Raw genomic sequence first — 18572 nt, forward strand, 5'->3', positions numbered from 1 at the left:
AGGAAGTATCCTACGGGAGCCAAGTTGCTAAACTGATGTGTGGTTTTCCCTTAACCCCCTCACCCCTGACTTTCCAGCTCCTGACAGCACTGCCAACGTGTGCAGTGTCACCGTGTGCCAACTAGGTGCCAGCTGCCATGGTTTATATATTGTAAAATTAGTGATTTGGGACTCGTGAGCACTGAGGAGAGGCTAGCAATTGCTTAAGAGCTTTCCTTGTGTCGCTCTGGGGCAGGGAGATGGGTGAAACATCTTAGGCTTGAAAGTGATTCCCTGCAGAGTGACGTGCTCAGATCTGCACAACAGATCTGTCGTTTTGGTCACCTTATTAGATCCCTGCTTGAGAGGTTGCTTGCAAGAATCGATTCCTCTTCACCTTGATGTGTCAAGCTAAAGAGAAATCTGTGCCGAAGCACTGTTTGATCAGACGAGTGCCTCAGTTCAGGATTGTTCTTTGACAGCTACAGAAACAGCAGGACGATCAGCGCCTTCAGGAACAGATGAATTTGATCTTGAGGCTGTCGTAAAACAGGTCCCTGAAGTCTGAAGACTCTTCAAATAGTTTGGGCCAGCAAGGAGCAGCTGTACGTGGCGGCTGCGGTAACTCGGTGCTCCGAGTCTCAGAGAGCGTGGTGAAAGGTGACCCCCAGCTGGCTGCTGGAGGAAGCTGAGGCAGCGTTCAGCTCTAACCTTTGCCTTCTTGGCTGGCATCTTTGCACTCCTGCTGTCAGTGGGTGTTGAGTGTCCTTCCCGGCAGCCTCAGAACGTGCCCTCAGATGTAGGCAGCATTTAGCAGCTAGAATTCCCTCAAATAGAAAGAGTACAAATGATGCGTTTTCTGCTTTTGCTTTGGAACTCTTAGCTTGAGGTTTTCCTGCAGGCCATGAGGTTTCTTGCAGCAGCAGGGATGAGTTGTGTTAGCAAGAGGCTGTTCTGTGCTTCGACTGTGGGAAGATGAATGGTTACGTGTGCACCGTTAAATATAACTTGACACCTAGCACACCGCACTTGCAGCCTGTGGGGTGCTTTAACAAGCAGGTAAATCAGCAGAGGCTGTTTTGCAGCCGGGGTGATGCTGGGTGATTAAAAAGCAGGGGCAGAACAAGGAGTTTCTAGTGTTTGTTCTTGCTTGTCATCCGACTCTCCACTTCCACTGTTCTTTAAAAAAAACAAAAACAAACAAACAAACAAACAAACAAATAAAAAAAAAAAACAAGCAAGGGGTAAGCATCTTAATATCTTTATTATAAATGGAAGGCACAAAAGAGGCCAGCAACAGAGACTGTCCAAGAGAAATGCTTTGTGCTTTATAAACAAACAAGGAAGTACCCTTAGGTGGGTGTGATAATCCTCCTCTAATGCGTTTTTGGGGTGCAAAAATAGATTTGTTCCTTTCTTGCTCTTCTCTGCAGGACAAAGGCAGAATAGGCACTGCAAAGTTAGACCAGGGAGGTCAGTTTGTTCCGTACTGAGAAAGACAAGCCTGTAAAACAAACTAGACAGATTTTCTTTGTACTATTCATCTTCCTTCAGCAAAGGCAAAGCTTATGACACTTGTTGGTGTGTATTTCCAGACCCCCAGCTACTGGCACTGTAGCGCATCTCTAATTCTTTGGTACAAAAGGTTCAAAATCTCTTAATGCAAAAATTTTACCAGCACCCTGGAGCAAAAAAAAAGAAATCTAAAACCCTTACCAACTTCTATTACAGACCTGCTGAGTGCACCAGAGTTACTCATTTTTATTCAGGCTTTCAGGGGCAACTTCAGTTGGTTTAGCGCTTGGATTGCTATGTTGGCAGATGTCAGTTTAAAAAAAAAAAAAGCTTTTGAGGTCCTTTTTAAAATGAGACTGCTTTTTTGGAATTTGGAATACTGCAAGGTATCGTTGGTTTTGCTTTCTTCCCATTCCTTAGACCAGATCCATTCAGATTCTGAACAGCGTTCCCGGTGTGTTCAGGAAAATGGAAGGCAACAAGCAAAATGATGAGCTCCTTGGGCAGTCAAAAGAGCTAAATCTGGAGAGTGTTTTGAGTCAAACTTCCATGCTAAGGAGCACCAGTAATTGTTAGAAGTAGCTGCAGAGGAACCTGCATGGCACTGGGTGTGTTTCTGAAGGTGCTAAAGGTCCGAAGTGACGATTCCTATCCATACTAAAGAAGAGAAGGAAACCTTGCACTTAACTACTGTTTTTATTCCCTTTGTCCAGCAGTCAAAAGCAGTAACTAATATGAGAACCCAACTTTTCCTCTCTTTATTTTAGATTTGGGAAAATTCCCTGCCAAAACAATATTTCCTGGAAAATTCACTAGTGTTTGTGTGAGTAAAAGCTTCCAACCTTTTATTATTAATTTGTAAGAACTATTTCATCCACTTTTGTCCAGAAGAGTCAGAAATAATTTGCACAGAAATGTGCAGCGTTTTAATGAAAGGATTCAGAATCACTCTAATTTGAACTGGTTGCAGGTTTTGTGACATTTAGTGTCTTTAAAAAAAAAAAAATCAAAATTTCTGACTTCATATCAGAAAAAAAGAAAAAAAAATGCTTGTGGCGAAATAAAATCTGTTGCAGCTCTGCTCATCGAAAACTCATTGGCTGTTAAATTGGACCTAAGTCGTCTTCTCTAACCTTTCATGATCCTGCAGCAATGGCTGATGATGGATATATGGATTAGGGAACAGCACGTGATGGCAAACCTGTGGTATTTGCTACTGTACTGGGTCTGGCTGGAATGTTTACTTTCCCTGCAGCAGCCCATACAGTGCCGTACTCTGTACTTGTAGCTGGAACAGCAGTGTTATCACACCAGTGTTGTGTCTACTGCTGAGCAGCAGTGGCACAGCATTGGGCCTTTCTCTAACCCTCCTAGGGGGTGGGCAAAAAGGTGAGGAGAGAAACATCACTAGGGCAGCTGACCTAAACCAATCAAAGGGATATTCCATACCATGTGATGTCCCACTCAGCAATAAAAGGTGGAAACAGGAAGAAGAGGGGAGGGGTGGGCTCTCGTTGGGAAAACGTCGGTCCTCCTCTCGAACACCGGCTGCGTGCGTTGAGGCCTTGCTTCAAGGACGTGGTCAATCATGGCTCATTTGTGGGAAGTAGAGAGTAATTTCTTTCCTCTGCACTTCCATATAGCCTTCATTTATTTTGTTTGTTTGTTTTCCTCCCTTCTTTTTATTTTTCCTTATCCCCTCCCTTTTCCCCTTTCCCTTTTTATTTCCCCTTAGTTAAATTGTTTAGTTCATGGTAGTCTTTATTTAATTATTATAATTTTTTCCCTTTAATTAAATTATCCTTATCTCAACCCGTGAGTTGTTCTTTGCTTTACTTCTCCCCCTCCTCATCTAAAGGAGGGGGAGTGAGAGAGCGGTTGTGGGGTTTAGCTGCCCAGCACGGTAAAACCACCACAGCTACAGCGCAGAAAGAAAAACCAAATTGCTTCCAAAAAATCAAAGTAATTCAAAATCCTTGGTATCATGCAGCCGTGCCACTGGCAAAGTGAGCATTCCCCTGCCTCTCAAAGCTTGCTGTACCCTTGATCTGCTGTCTTGCTGCTGTTAATTGATTGCAACTCTACATGTCTGATCAGGGCTACGAGTTGTTCTCGATATGGAGATCATACAACATATACTGTGCACGCTTGTGTGTATAGATATGTTTATCCTGTATGCATGTACATCCGTATGCATATTTGTGTGCTGGCCCCCAGATCCCTCATGTTACAAAGCATCGGCCTCGAAGGCATACTCATCAAAATCTTTTGTAGAGCCTCCATTTTTTTCTAGTTCCCTCAAAATGAGAGAATTTTTACGCGTTCTCTGTGTCGAAAAGGCAAAAATTCTGATTTTCACTGTCGCTCTCGCTAACTTTCTCTCACTCCCTCCTCGTGTGTGTATAAACACAGATGTGTGTATGCGTATGCACATCTGTGGATTTAGATGCACTGGTATGTTTTTTGCTGTACAGGTAATAAAGACGGGGAAAGGTTTTTGTGTTTTCTTAATAGGTGAAGAAATCTTGAAGACCAGAGATTGGAACATGCTGAATTTTAAATTAAAAAAAAAAAAAGAAAAAAAAAAGTTAAATTGTCCGGCTGTGGAAGATGGAGCCTCATTTTTGCAGCCACTTTGAATCACGAGTTCATCTCTAAATGCGCTGTTTTTTTTTGTTTTTGTTTTGTTTTGGTTTTTGTTTTTTATTTTTTTGAAGAGCTAACTAACCGTGGCTGCATCCAGTCTGAGAGAGCATTCAAATGGACTTGCTTCCTCTCTTAGTTATAAGCTGTTTAAAAGCGCATCCTATGTTTGAATTGTGGATGAGAGGTTCCCTTGGCAAAGTGAGGAGGAAAATTCTTCCTACCCCTTTATTATTAATTCACGGATTCAGTCTTGGTTCGGCCTACAGGAGCAGTTAACTGGAAGCCTTTGAAGATCGATAACTTTGCTGAGGTTGTCCAGGTAGGTGAAATCGAAGACCCACAGGGCCTGGAACGTGCTGTTTAATGCGTCCTAACTGTGTTCTAGAGAAGTTATTTGTAGCCATAGTTGATAATTGACTTGCATGTATCATCAGGTGGTTTTTTAAGGAGTGACTCCGTTTTCAGGCTTCCAGATGTGCTCCAGGTCATATTATTGAGGATGTGGAAGAGAACGCTTGCTGACAAAGCTCCTGGCAGCTTTACAGAACTTTAATATTTAGTTAGTTCATGTAACAGCTGATTTCAAGGCTTTGCTCTCTTTGAGAGACTGATAACTTGATTTGATTAACTGAAGAAAGCTGGAAAAATGTTTGTTCCTCATTATTTTTCACTTGTTACTTTCTTTCGGGTTACTTTTAAAAAGAAGATTTCACTGATCACAAGCCAGTAGAAGACTTTCAGCCCAAGCAAGGGTGAAGACAGCTCTCTCCAAGAGCAGAGGAAGTCCCTGTGGAGAGAACCCGAGCTTGTTAGCAGAACTCGTCGGCATGTCTAAACAAGGAGACGATTGCTACTTCTATTTCTATTCTACCTGTAGCAAGGTATGGCTGGCTTTCCTTTGCTTTGCTTTTTTTCCCCCTTTTTTTCAGGAAGGAGTAGATTAGGAGGAGGAAGCACACTGGTCTTTGGTTAACTTGAGAACCAGATAGATTGTGAATTCAGTTGTAGCACCATTAGGCAGCAGCATGGCCATTTTTGAGGCTGTACTCTATTTTCCTTGTTGGTTTCCTTTTGGTTCCAGGGAGACAAATGTGCCTACCGCCACTGCGAAGCTGCTCTGGGCAATGAGACGGTCTGCAAGCTGTGGCAGGAGGGTCGTTGTTTCAGGAATGTCTGCCGATTCAGACACATGGAAATTGAGGTGAGTGCCTAACAATGTGTTCTCAAAATAAATCCACAAAAGCATTTTTCAGTGCCGTAGGTGTACTGATTGCGCTTTTGCAGGATAGATTTGTTTGCTTCAAAATCATACTGGTTTCTGTTACCAAGAGAGGGGGTGGGAGGAAGCAGAGGGAAATAAAATCAATGCCTTAGGTATGTCTTAGCAAGATATTTGTTTATTTTTTTTTATTAGATGCTGACAGTTTTCTCAAGAGATGCAGAATAGCTGTTAAATAGACTGCTAAAACGTGCTGGAGCAGGGGGGTAATAAACAGGCTGTTCTATCCTCATGGGAGCAGGCTTGATAATGAACTATCAGGTGTCTTCTGACCCACAGTCCTTCAGATAACGCTGTTGTAGCTGCCTGGGGTAGGAAGTGGGGAAAGTTAAAGGTGCAGCAGAACTAAGTCTCCAAGAAGTAGTTCTAGACAGGGTTAACCTAGGCAATTTCAGATGTTCTTTTTCCCTCTGAATAATCCTAGTATAATCCTAGGTGTATTAGTTTAAGCCACCCTCAAGTGATGTCTGAGAGTGCCTGTCTTCTCAAACTGAGTGATGACCAAACTAAATGTGCATAGTGGTTACAGCGTATGCAAACTTTGTGAATATGCCCAGAAATACTACGCTTAACTGAGAAACTGACCTTTGGAATGCTGTTTCAGCACTGTGTTGTGACAGCTGTCACGATCTGGAGCTGTGCATCTCTTTGCAAGCCTCAGGTGCATGTTATCACGAGCTTTTCTTTCTTTCTGTCTTCAGAAAAAGCGCAGTGAGATTCCTTGCTACTGGGAGAACCAGCCGGGAGGCTGTCAGAAAGCCAACTGTGCTTTTCATCATGCAAAGGGACGTTACATCGATGGACAATTCTTACCACCAAGCAAGAGTGAGTTTAGGTCCTTTTTCTTTAAGCGCTGAAGAATTAATTTTGAGTATTACTTAGTGGGTGCCAATCCTGTAGGGGGCGTCAGGTAACTGTTCATTTGTGAGGGCAGGAAAAGGTCTGCAGTCATAGGTGTACTGCACCGAGTGTACTGCTGGTGTTTGTTTTCTGCTTTCGTGCTCAGCTTCTCTTTGCTTTGTGTGATGTTTGCCTTGCAGTTTGCTTCCTGTTGTTTCCTCTTTTGCTGGGTGGTAGGGAGATGTGTTGTTGTTGGAAGGGAAATCATTGTTCACGGTGTAAGCAGTGATGGGATGGGCAAAAGGAGATGCTGAATTCGTTGTCTGTGCGGGTTATCTGCCTTTGCTACCATCTCTTTGCATTGTGGTCAAAGTTTTAAACTGCCATATTACCGATGATCCTCCTCTTCCTCTAGCTACACTGCCAAGTCCGCCTGAGTGCGCGGACGATGATCTGAAAGTGGCTCAGATGTCACTGCAGCAAAACAAACTTTCTGTCCAGTCAAATCCCTCTCCACAGCTAAGGGGGTGACGAAAGTGGAAAACTCTGAAAATGTCCCAAGCCCTACACACCCTCCAGTTGTAATCAATGCTGCAGATGATGATGAAGATGATGATGGTGAGCATGTTTTGGTTCTTGGAAGGAATTTGTGCTGTAAATGAATGTGTTAAATCTTTGGTTCTTGGAAGGAATCTGTGCTGTAAATGAGTGTATAAATCACAGATGACCTGAGGTCTGACTAGCGATAGGGCAGGCAGTCTGGCCAGGTCACTGGTGGCTTTGTCTGGCAGTCAGTGGACAGAAGCTGAAACGTTGGAGGAAAGCTTAGAACCACTCCTGGCTTTAGCTGGTCTTTTGTGTAAAGTTCTATGTGAAACTAGGAAGGAAATTTCTTTTTTCTGTCTGAAGAGCAATGTGTTGTGTAGTAGTTAAAGCTGCAGAGAGAATCTAGAGTCCTAGATGTTTTGTCCTAGTGTATTCTACTTAGGAGTTCATCAGGTCAGTGTAGCTGTTTAAAAACAAACAAACAAACAAACAAACAAAAAAAACAAAACAGCAACAAAGTTTTTTATATGAACCATGGGCTGAAGTGTCACTGCATGAGCTACGTAATCACGACCAACCTGGTCTATGCATAACTGAATCGATTTTTCCCCTTCAGACCAACTTTCTGAGGAAGGAGAAGAAACTAAAACTCCCGTCCAGCATCCAGCTGCGGAAGGCAAAAATGGATTACGGGTGATTTCCACTCGGAAAGGCAGTTCTATTACTACTAAACAAGGTATGCCAGCACCTTAGTAGGATAAATCAGAAGAACTTGACAGTTAAGTCAAAAGCAGCGTGGTGTAAAAACACAACAAAATGTAGGGGTGCTGAATGGAGTCGGTTATTTCCATGATCTCATTTCTGCCATTAATACCATCATGTGCCCATTGGGTCAGAAAGGTGAACTCCTTTTCTTTACTTTTGGAGAACAAAACAGGGCCACAGCATGGAGTTTAAATGGCTGCACGTGCAGCCTTGCAACCACTGCTGATAAGCCATATCTAACGATAGAGGGATCTAATATTGTGTAAATGGATTAAAATTAAAACTACATTTTGAACCCTGAAGGATGAAAGGAGGGGCAAAATGCCATTGGTTCTATGGCTCTTTCACTTGTGAGGAGTGTTGACAGGCTTTATTCGAAATACTTCAGAAAGTTCCTGAGCGCTAAGAAGCCTGAGGATCTGTGGTCCTCAGTGAGTGCCTCTAAGCCTGTCTCATGAACTGTTTCCTGTTTTCAGAGGGCAATCTGAATTTTGGAATAAAAACACTTGAGGAAATCAAATGGCAGAAGATGAAGGAAAAAAAGAAGAGACACGGTGGTGAGTTAATATTGCCTACTTTCTTATCCTGTTCACGGCAGGTGATGGTGACTGGGAGCTGCTTGAGGGACAGACTTCCATTTTTAGCTGGGGGCATAAAGCAACCTGATTCTCAGCCAGCTGGTATTCTAAATGGGAGTTCAAAGGGCAACCAGAGGCAAATTAGTCACCTCTCTTCTTTACATGCTCTGCTTGCTGTATTTTTGACAGTAACAAATCATTTAAAGTTTTTTGTTCTTTGTGATAGTTTTTTATGTTGGGTAAACTTCCTTACGTTTTGGTTGCTCTGAACAGAAGGTTCTTCAAGATCTTCTCTTCGTCCCGTTGATTCTATGATTTTTCCTGCTCCAGAAGAGGAAAATGTCCGGACAGTGGTGAGAACTGTGACAGTGTCTTCCAAGAAAGGTAATAATGAATGCTTTTGTTTTGATTTCATTACTCCTAAACTGGAGGGTTAAGCAATAATTAAAACAATTCACCCATGTTAGCCTTCTGGTGCTGCCTTCTGTTCAAAACGTGCTTTTATGCTTAAAGTCCCTGGTTGTACTGGAAAGATTTGGTGCTCAGGTTAAGTGCAGTGGCAGGAGAAAAAAAAAAGTGTCAGTATGCCAATAGGGGGGTAACTGAAAAACAGAAGAGTAACGAGAAGAGCGAGCTGTAGAAGCCAGTGCTATATAAGAAGCAATTTCTGAAGCATTAAAGAGGCGTACAGTGGCAGGTGTGGACACAGTATGACAGGTGTTTGTGTATAAATTGTTTAGAGCTGTGCAAATGCCTTTTAAAGGGAAAAAAGTGTGGAAGTACTTTTACTCGTAGACATTCACCTTAGAAAGGAATATTTCTCAGCATTTGCACCTAAGAATATTCTGCTTGCTTATGCAGCTTTGTTCTGCACAAAGTATAGGTGTCAAGCAGACTCAGATTCACTCTCTACTATCTCAGCTGGAATTTGAAGCAAGCACTGAGACTATTAATATTTTTTTTCCATGTTAATTATAGTTAAAATATGAGTTTGTGTGGTTTAGCTGTCAAAACAGTGTCTGACTAGGGTTTTTTGGACATGGGCTAACAGGATAATATTTCTGTTGGCTACTGGTTTCTGTGAAATAGAAAAAAAAATTCCCTTTTGTTTTAGGGGAGGAACCTGTGGTTCGAGTAGATCTTGCTGATAGACAAGGAAAACGGAAAGCCTCCGCGGGTGAGAACTTTTTACGAGCTGTTACGTAGGTGCTGCCTTCTATATATGACTGCATTAAAGAGTATTTGTGATGTATGAAAGGAAAATACATTGCAGTGGAGATCTGTGTTGACGGCAGAAACGGAAAAAAAAAAAAAAATAAATCATTTAGCAGCTGAAAGGCAATTCTATGAAAATATGCTTGAAAAAGAGAAGCTTATTGTTGACTGTTCTCAAACCTTCCTGCAAAGAAAAGTTCTTACAATATTCCTTGTTTTCTCTGAAGATGATGTAGGCAGCCTTCCAGTGAAGCGCAGCCTTGCTGAAAGGCTGGGGAAGAAGGTAGAGGCTCCGGGAAATGCTGACAAAGCACCCAAGAGAGAGACAGGTACTAAACGGGCATCTGGATTGGATTCCTGGGTTTCGTTTTTAGTCTTTCTGTTTGTCCTTTTCCAGTGATGTTTCTTTTTGCATGTTGGCTGAGGTCGTAATCACTGGGATTCAAAGTTACCTTTCCTGTCTTGTTTTGAAATGTGAACCTGAAGTTGACATTATGCAGCCTCCCTAATTCGTTCTTTTTCTGTTTTGCAGTTCGAGTTCCCAAGTCTCTGAAGGACAGGCTGGGATTACCTCCTAAACAGACCAGTACTGAGAGAGGTAACAGCTAGATCTTAAATATGCTTTCTCCTCCTTCCTTTCCACAAACTTGGACTGCTTTCATACATCCCTACAAACTAATTTAAACGAAAACAAAGAACTGACGCCTCTTGGTTGAGTGCTGAAGCTCTTCTGACAGCCACTATCAGAAGTCTGGCTCTAGGTGTGTGTTTATTTTCTACTTGTGCCTTGTCGAGGTTTTTAGCTGCTTGTGTGAACCGTTACGTACAATTAGAATAGAACCACTGCCAGGAGCAGGAATTTGAAATGCAGTCTGAAAAAGTAATAAAGTAAAGCAGCATTTCTGTGTAGCAGTTCTCTCTGGATAGGGCTGGTCTTCAAAATACAAGTGGCTCAGAGGAGGAGGAGAATGTTGTTCTAAGGATATTGTTCTAAGATGCATTATTGGGAACGCTCAAGATGAGTTTTCCTTAGTGCTCTGACAAATTTTGGAGACTTAAAATATTGCTGGACTCTCTTTAAATGTTGGTGCTTCTCCTCATTTCTTGATGATGACAGGGAAGGCTGCTAAGCCGATGGGAGAGATCCATGTGAAAACACTGGAGGAAATCCGTCGTGAGAAAGCTCTTCAGAGACGCGAACCTCAAGCCAAAGCCGAGGCTGAAGGGCACGGTAAAACTGAAGATTCCAGCGCAGGGGCAAGAGCTGCTCGTGCAGGTCGCATGCAAACTTTCTCTGAAGCCTTGTCTGAAAAAAAGAATAATCGCTTGGTAGAAGAGAAGAAAAAAGCAGGAGAATGCCATAGCAAGAGCAAAATTCAGGGTGAGTCCAAGAAGCAGCTCGCTCTGTCCGGGCCCAGCAAAGGGCAGGCGAAGGAGCCGGCAGGAAAAGTCAAGCCAGAAGGAGAAGTGCGTGTTAAAACCTTGGAAGAAATAAAGCGTGAGAAAGCTCTGCGGATGCAGCAGAGTGAAGGAGATGTGCCAGCTCCCTCAGCACAACCCGGACCTGCCCCAGCAGAGCAGAAATCTTTATGGAGCACAAAACTAACAGGTAATAAGATGCTTTAATGCCTGCCCCAGTGAGGTGCTTCCCATATTGAGCAAGTTCAGTTTGCTCAGGATCTGCTTCATGGATAAATGCTGAATGGCTTGCACATTGTAGCCTTTCTCTCTCTCTCTCATGGGACACAAGGAAATAAATGCACAAAGGAAACAAGTACCCAGCTTTCTTTATTTCTGCCGTTGACAACACTTTTTTTTGTCTTTTTTTAAAGCACCTGAAAAAGAAGAAAAGAAGGCAGTGGAATTGAACCGGCCTTTTCCTAAGCTTTCCTCTGGACCTGATGTACAGGTGAGTCCTCTGTGAAGACACACATACATTCGTACAATTTCTGATAATTCTGACAAGTTTTGTTACTCACCGTGTGCCACCCTCTTGAGTGTGTTCTTACCCTTCAGCAGCTGGTAGGAGCTGCAGTGCAGTCTAAATCCTATCACCAGCAGCATTTCCAGACAACTCTGTAATCCTCAAACTTGGAATCAGTCTGTTTATACCACAGCAAGAAAGAAACCCTGTTAGCACCAGCTGAAATCTACACAGTTAACGTGGAGGGAATTCTTTTTGTTCTTACTGACTTGATCTGTCAGACATGAAGGATTTAATACAGAAGGCCAGAGTTCTGTGTTCAAGGAAATCAATCTGTCAGTGGATACTGTATAAGGGAACTTGTATGACTTTCTGCTGCTTAAAAAGAATGTGATAAATAGATGTACAGCAGAACACCCTAGCTGTTTAAAGAAGCTTGCCATAGTGGATATTGCAGATATGTGAGACTGCGTCCATAGTAAAGCATGGCTCTTGTTACAGGCAGAATTTTATGGGAAAACAAACAAACAAACAAACAAACAAAAAAACCAACAGTAACCTGAACGAGATTAATATGCTGTTCCACATCAAGACCATTTTGGAGGGATTGCTGATCAGATTTTCTTAACGAAATCTCCACGGATTTTATTTATTTTTTTTGTCCTATTCATGCACTACTTTTCTTTCCTTCTAGCCCACTCAGCAGAGTGGAACTCGTAAATGTCCAGAGAAGAGCTTTGAAGAGAGACGGTGGGAGAAGTGGCAACAGAGAGAACAACAAGAGAAGCTTCGGCAGGAGGAAGCTGCTGTCAAATCTACTGCTGGCTTCTTTAATACTGAACCAGCAGGGAAAGTGGCAGCTCAATTTCAGGGCCAGGAAGCTAAAAGTAAGTGTTGAAGGTTAAGAGTTACTTAGGTTGTCTTCTGAAATACAGACAGAAGATGACACTTCTCATGCTGTAACTCTGGCTGGGTGCATTTTGCCACGCAGTGCTACGAAGCGAAGGGTGTACTTTCTTTTTCTTAGTTTGCTTCTTTTCCTGCCAGCCAGATGTTAGGTAAGGAACGGGAGACTAGAAAATGACACTACAAATGTGGACTTTGTAGAACAACTTAACTGTGGGACATCACTGCAAGGGAGAGGAAGCTGGTACAAGAGTTGCATACACTCTTGTCCTACTATAACTGCTGCTTTTTCCTTTCCTAGCGGGAGCAGGACTTTAAATATAAAAGCTGTCTATATTTGTGAACCTAGCTTGCACTTAGGATTGCTATGTGTCTGAGGTTTCCCTTGTCCTGGATTATTATTTACTGTAGCTCTTCGGTTTCTTTGTTCCTTTGTATGGCTTGTTGGTAGACAGAGTTTACTATGTGGAAAAGATTCCTGAGAATCCAGGCAATGGCGGTGTAATTGTGCTGGCCAAATGCATTTAAGTGTGTAGAAGGACTGTGGAAATGATTAAGAGAACCTGGATTTTTCCTGAGGCAGAGCAAGACTGTATCAGTTCTCTCTTCCTTTTACTCTAGCCAACTTTATGACATCTGCGAAGCCTTCGCGTGGGAAAGTCACTTTCCCCAAGAAGAAGGCACTGAAACGTAAGGCACCTGGGAGTTACCCGTCTGCCATAGCAGCTGTGGAACTACAGACTGCCTTTGATGCTGACATGATGGGACCTCCAGCCAGAAAAGCAGCCATGGTAAGGCCAGGGGCTAATGCAGCGATGGATCCCTTGTTAAATTTCTACCCTCCTCTATTTGAAAAGGTGGAAAACTCAAACGTTCTGCAGGCCTTCTGTTTCCTTAGAAATCCAGTAGCTGTCTCCAGGATGCTTGTAGAACCCTTCTGTATTTATGAGATGAATGGCACTCTTTAACCGGTACTCTGATGCTGTGATTTCTCTGGTGTGGGGGATTTTGTCCATTAATGCCATGTTCTTAAAAGACACCAGATCGTGAGTAACCTCCAGGTGAACGTGAACTTTCTTCAGGAGCACCTTGGTTTTGTATTTTGGCCACGGCTCCGCAATGCCAGAGGAGAAGCAGTGTGGAGGAAAAAGCTATTAAGGAATCTTTTACCCATGTGTCATAAATACTGTTTTGCTGCTTTCTAGGGTGTTTCAGACGTGCCGGAGCACGTCCCAGCCATCAGACTTGAAGAAAATCCCCAAAACAGGTGACAACCCCAACTTGTTCTTTTTCTTAATCAGTGTATATCCCCAGGGAAACATAAGTTCTGTCACATGTGGGAAAAAATGAGGGTTCTGAGATAATTGAAGCCAAAATCCATCAAAGGAATAAGTCACCTGAAACCACTTTCTAGCAGCTAGCAGGATTGCTTAATTAGGCTTTCTTGAAATGCTGCAAGTCAGCACAGCTTTCCGGTGACTTCTTGGGTTGTCTGAATACCTGAACGAGGATGAGGTGAAGTTCTACTTCCTCGTGAGGTGATAGATGATGAGTAGTGTCCTCTGCCTTTTGGTCCTCAAGAATGCCACCTCAACTCCAGGTGCCCAGGCTTCACAGATAAACCCCCAGACTGAAAAATGTACCTGGTAACACATCGGGCTCTAAATGTAGCCCTGGGTTGATTGATAACAATCCCTGTGTAAGATTGAAGCATAGGAGGGCTTGCCTACAGTTTTAAGAGCCGGTTTGCAGGAAAAGGATTTCCCGTTAAGAAATGGCATATCCTGATTGTTCTTTCTTGCTCTCCCAAGACCTGAAGTGCGTCTTGGAAGCCCTGAAAGATTTGAGGAGCAGATGGAGATGGATCTCGAGACCTCGACCTCAGCTTCTTCCCAGCCAGAAGAGGCACGGACACGCTGGCTGAGTTCCACAGGGAACGTGCCCTTATCTGCGGATGAAGATTTTGAGAAGCTACTTTGGGAAATCTCAGGAGGCAGACTGGAAGCCGAAATCGACTTAGACCCAGGGAAGGACGAGGATGACCTCCTCCTTGAACTCTCCGAGATGATTGACAGTTGAACTGCGTAGTCCTAGGGTATAATTAAAAAAAAAAAAAAAATTAAAACTGTTCTTCTTGTTGGATACCCCGAGGTGATCCTTTTTCTAACTGAGGCTTTGCAATGAGACTTAAAGCACAGTCCGAAGTGGTAGAAATTGGCAGGATCTGCGCTCAGTTGTCCTAAATTTCCCTGCTGGTCAGAGTTAAGGTCTTGTGCATCCATTCTGTAACTATAGGTGGTTACCTTCGATATCGAGAGGACAAAGCACTTCTTTTGGCACAGAAAGATCTCCATTGGCACGCCATGGTGGCTGCAAATCGATCTTCTGATGGAGCGATGCTCTGAAGGCTTAAATGTAAAGCTTCTTCCTTCCTCCGCCCTTGGCACAACTCGATGTTGGGCACATTGTGAAGCTTCGGTGTTCTGATTTCTCGGACAGTTGATAGCCAAATCCTGGAGTTACTATGTCAACTCTTGACTTTTACTCGTGTATGCCATTGTTTTGACTGTACCCGTGTCAGATGTTGAAGCTGTAGGGGTGGGAGGGAGCAGAATCGTTGTTCCAGTGTGTTGTGGACCAAACTTGCTGCCAGGAATGGGGGTGGGGGTCAGCCCACCCAGCCTTCCTTTCAATTATCAGGGAGGATCAAATGGTGAAAAGCAGCAGCTCTGCCATGCGGCTCCACTACCCCCACTCCCTTCTCTTGTGCTATACCAAAGTTCCCCCAGGCTTTGGTTGGTGCTTTTTGCCTGTGTGAGGACTCCGGGGCGAGCAGTCGGGACTCTGCCACAGTCACAGGGTCGATGAAGGGTTGTTTAAGTGCCTCTTGGTTTTAAAACTTGCTCCCCTGAGCTGCTGGCTCTGCTGCCTGCTACAGCAAATGTTCGGGTGCCATCAGCATCGCACTTGGGCGTGGGCACTGACCCTGCGGAGGACAGAGCTGAGATTCGGGTGTATTGTGTACCCTGCCACCAGCCATCGTTTTTTTTTCCCCTAGCAGATCAATTTTGAATTATTTTCCGAACTTTTCGCGGCACGGTAGGCACTTCCCGCTATGATTTGTGAAGCTGTGGGGGCCCTCAGGCATTTGCTGCTGGCAGAGGAAAAGCGCTTGTCGAATTTGTTGTAAATACTTAATGTTTGGACAAAACCACGCGTCTCTGTGTGTGTGTGTGTGTGTGTGCTGTGACGCCCCGGCCCCACCAGGGAAAACCTCCGCCGACGAAACTGCTGCTGGAGCTCACGCAGGCCTTCATCGTGCCGAAGGACTTCACGGGGACTTCTGCCGGCTCAGAAATGGGGGAGAAAAAGCAAACTCAGGAGGAGGAGAGCTCAGAGACTGCGCCCACCTGCCCTCGCTTTCCCTTCACCCCAAGAAGCCCTGTTCTACCATCAGCCTTCGCCTCTTCTGCCTGCGGTGCTGGGAGCGGGAGCGGCGAGGCGGCAGCAGCCATGGCGTACCGCGGGCAGGGCCAGAAGGTGCAGAAGGTGATGGTGCAGCCCATCGTATCCTTCCTGCGGCTGGGGGGTGCCGGGGAGGTGGGTGGGGGGCGGCTCGGACCTCAGGGGGCTCGGCCCGGGCCTTGAGGCCTTGTCGCGGGGCCCTGAGGCCTCGCTGTGGGGTTTGGGGCCTTGTCCCGAGCCCGGAACTGTCGTCCCCGTGCTGAGCCCTTAACGCAGCGCCCGAGAACCTCATCTTCCGCTACCTGCAGAACGTGAGTACCGCGGGGAGGGGGCGGGGATGGGGATTTGGGGAGTGTGGGGGGAGTGGGGAGGGTCTGGGGATTCCCCTCGGTGAGTTTTCGGCTCCCGGCTGTGTCCCGGGACGGGTTTGTGGGGGATGGAGAGCTGTGCGGTGTGCTGGTGGGCACAAGGAGCCCGGCATTTCCCCCTCGTGTAGCCGGGCGTGCAGGGGTGTTCCCTTGTGACTGGAAACGTGTTCTTCACCAAACGTGTAGTATTCACCCGATGGTATAACGCTCAAATGTCAGATTGCACATTGGAACTGCCCCTGAGAGTTGCTCCTCGGAGCGTTTGGGAGCTGTCGTGGCTGTGGCTAGCAGGTATTTCTGAACACATGAGAGAACAAAAGTGCTCAGTGTTTGTGGCCCGACTTACTCTCCTCCTTCGTTCTGCAGAGGTCGAGGATCCAGGTGTGGCTCTATGAGCAGGTGAACATGCGGATAGAAGGCTGCATCATCGTGAGTATCCGCACGTCCCCATGTTACATCTTTCATTTTGCCTCATTCACAATCGTGTTTTTTGGTCAAGAAAAGTTATCACAAGGAAAAAGAGATTTGTACTTCTCTGCCTTTCCCCTCGCCCTGCCCTTCCCTCCCGCTCCTGAGCCCTTCGTCAGGCCTTGCTGGGCCCTCTGTCTGGCTGTCTGTCCGTCCATCCGAACCTCTGGCCATCTGTCCCACCACCCTGCCCCGTCCCTGCCCTCTCCCTAAGGAAGCAAAGAGTCCCTGGTCTGCCTTCATGGGGGGGGCGGGGGGGGAGGGAGAGGGGAGGTTCTGCTGAGAAAAAAATGAAAGATTTCCCCCTTAACGGGCGCCTTGCGAGTTCTTTCGAGTTCCAACCTTCTGCCTTCCTTCCGTAGCAGTGCTTCTAAGGGGTGCGCTGTAAGGCAGCCCTCATCTGGCGCGTTGCTCCTCCGTTCCCCCAAGGAACTGCCTTCAGGATCTGACTAACTCTGGATGCACCCGGTTGTCGCCTTAATTTCTCCTTTAGCTTGCTGAAAACAAGCCGGTTGGGTGACCTTTTGCGTTTCTCGCTTAAAATTTGGATCGAGGAGGTCTGTGTTTCCTTACGCTGATGTCCACGCTGAAGGTGCAGAAGGGTTCCGTGCTGTTGCTTGGGTCAGCCTTGTTGCCAGGTTTGGAATGTTTAGCCTACCGGTGCTTCGGTGCTGTTGGGCTGCACTCAGAGTGTGAGCTCTGGGCGTTATTTCTCAAATACTGCGTTATTTGAGCGTACAGACCCGAGATATTCTGCGGAGAGGTGATTTAAGGCACGTCAGAACCACCGCTGCGGCATGTGCCAGCGTCGGACGCCCGTTCGAGTGATCGGGAGGAGCAGGTGAGTTGAATTTGGTGCTGGGTGGCGAGGTGGTGTTGGGGGAAGAGCTAGGCTAAGGAGAGCTTCCTCTTGCTCTGCCCCTTCCCATCTCAAATGGCCGCTTCCTGGGGAGATGGGTTCGTTGGGAGGTTAACTACAACGTTACAGTGAGGATGAGGAATCACCTTTAGTCCCGTAGGTATTTGCTGCCAGGCCGCAGCGTTGATTTCAGAAATTGTATTTAAAATAGGGAAAAGAAAGGAAAGATGTATTCTTTAACATACTCTCTTTTCTCGGAGAGTAGATGGAGGAGCTTCAGCTGTGCCCTTCCTCCGGAAACGATTCCCAGTGTCTGCTCAGACACTGAGGAGGAAAATGGAGGAGAGCCACCCGATAGAAATAAAGGAAAGAAGGGGTCATGGATTAAGGGAAAAGCACTACTTAAAAAATTGGTGCTCTCTAAAAACGGGTTAAGGGTTTGGGACCTGCAGGTGCTGCCTACACCTGTGTGCGTTGCAGTCGTGCCTGTTGCCACTGAGCAAAACAGGGAGAGCTGCTTTGTCGAACGCGGCGTGTTAAAGCACGTGCCACTGCCTGGAAGAAAAGCACGGACTTCCCTCGTGTGGGCCTTCTTCCCTAGCGATCTGTGGTTTACCTGATGGTTTCCCATAAGCTGAGAATGTTTAAAAGAAAAAAAAAAAAAAATCAAAAACCAACACCAACGTTGAGAGTGGTGAAGCAGATCCTCACGTGGGGACTCAGAATCAGCAGTGACATCACCATGTGAAGCATTGTGTGTGCTTCGGGTTGGGGCTGCTGCGAGCCTCGCAGCGGGGAGGGAGAGCGGATCCGGGGTGCCTCTGTGTCAGCCCTCTGCCCTGGTGGCTTCGTGAGCACTGAGAGTTTGACTCCTGTGTTCCCAGCTTTCGCTTCCGCACCTGCGGTGTGGCAGAGCCAGCGAGCTGCTTGCTCAGCTGGAGGAGGAAGAGGAGTGACCTCAACATTGCCGAGGTAAAGCACAATTATTGAAAAGATTTGGCAAAGATGTGGGTTGTACCAGCGCGGCTGCTGCAGCTGCAGCAGATCCTGGAGCATTGGAGAAGATAGAGAGGGTTTTCTTCATGAAAAGAATGCTGTTAAAAGTGTTTTCATGCCAGAAATTAGGATAAACGCCTCTGTTGTTTGACATCCTCTATTGAGCTGGCACATTGGCATTACAGCGTACCTGGCACGCTGTTTGTATTAAAAAAAAAAGGTA

The 18572-nt window shown here is 45.5% G+C and overlaps 1 protein-coding gene across 2 annotated transcripts; it reads left to right on the forward strand.

Moving 5' to 3' along the window:
• Nucleotides 1-1195: 1195 nt before the first annotated feature.
• LOC311428888 (zinc finger CCCH domain-containing protein 11A-like) lies at nt 1196-15454 on the forward strand. 2 transcript variants are annotated; one of them, XM_084540118.1, is made up of 18 exons: nt 1196-3100; nt 4413-4459; nt 4844-5021; nt 5222-5341; nt 6121-6244; nt 6675-6877; nt 7422-7541; nt 8047-8127; nt 8422-8532; nt 9263-9325; nt 9591-9692; nt 9896-9961; nt 10481-10972; nt 11196-11272; nt 11982-12174; nt 12815-12984; nt 13399-13460; nt 14005-15454. In XM_084540118.1, exons 8-18 carry the CDS (start codon nt 8100-8102, stop codon nt 14270-14272), a joined length of 1632 nt encoding a protein of 543 aa, XP_084396244.1. In that variant the 5' UTR covers nt 1196-3100; nt 4413-4459; nt 4844-5021; nt 5222-5341; nt 6121-6244; nt 6675-6877; nt 7422-7541; nt 8047-8099; the 3' UTR covers nt 14273-15454. The 2 variants fall into 2 exon arrangements, with proteins under 2 accessions (XP_084396244.1, XP_084396245.1); XM_084540119.1 differs by having other exon boundaries at nt 1196-3093; nt 4407-4459.
• Nucleotides 15455-18572: the final 3118 nt, after the last annotated feature.

Source organism: Aythya ferina, assembly GCF_964211825.1.
Source record: "Aythya ferina genome assembly, contig: HAP1_SCAFFOLD_178, whole genome shotgun sequence".
Classification (NCBI taxonomy): Eukaryota; Metazoa; Chordata; class Aves; order Anseriformes; family Anatidae; genus Aythya; species Aythya ferina.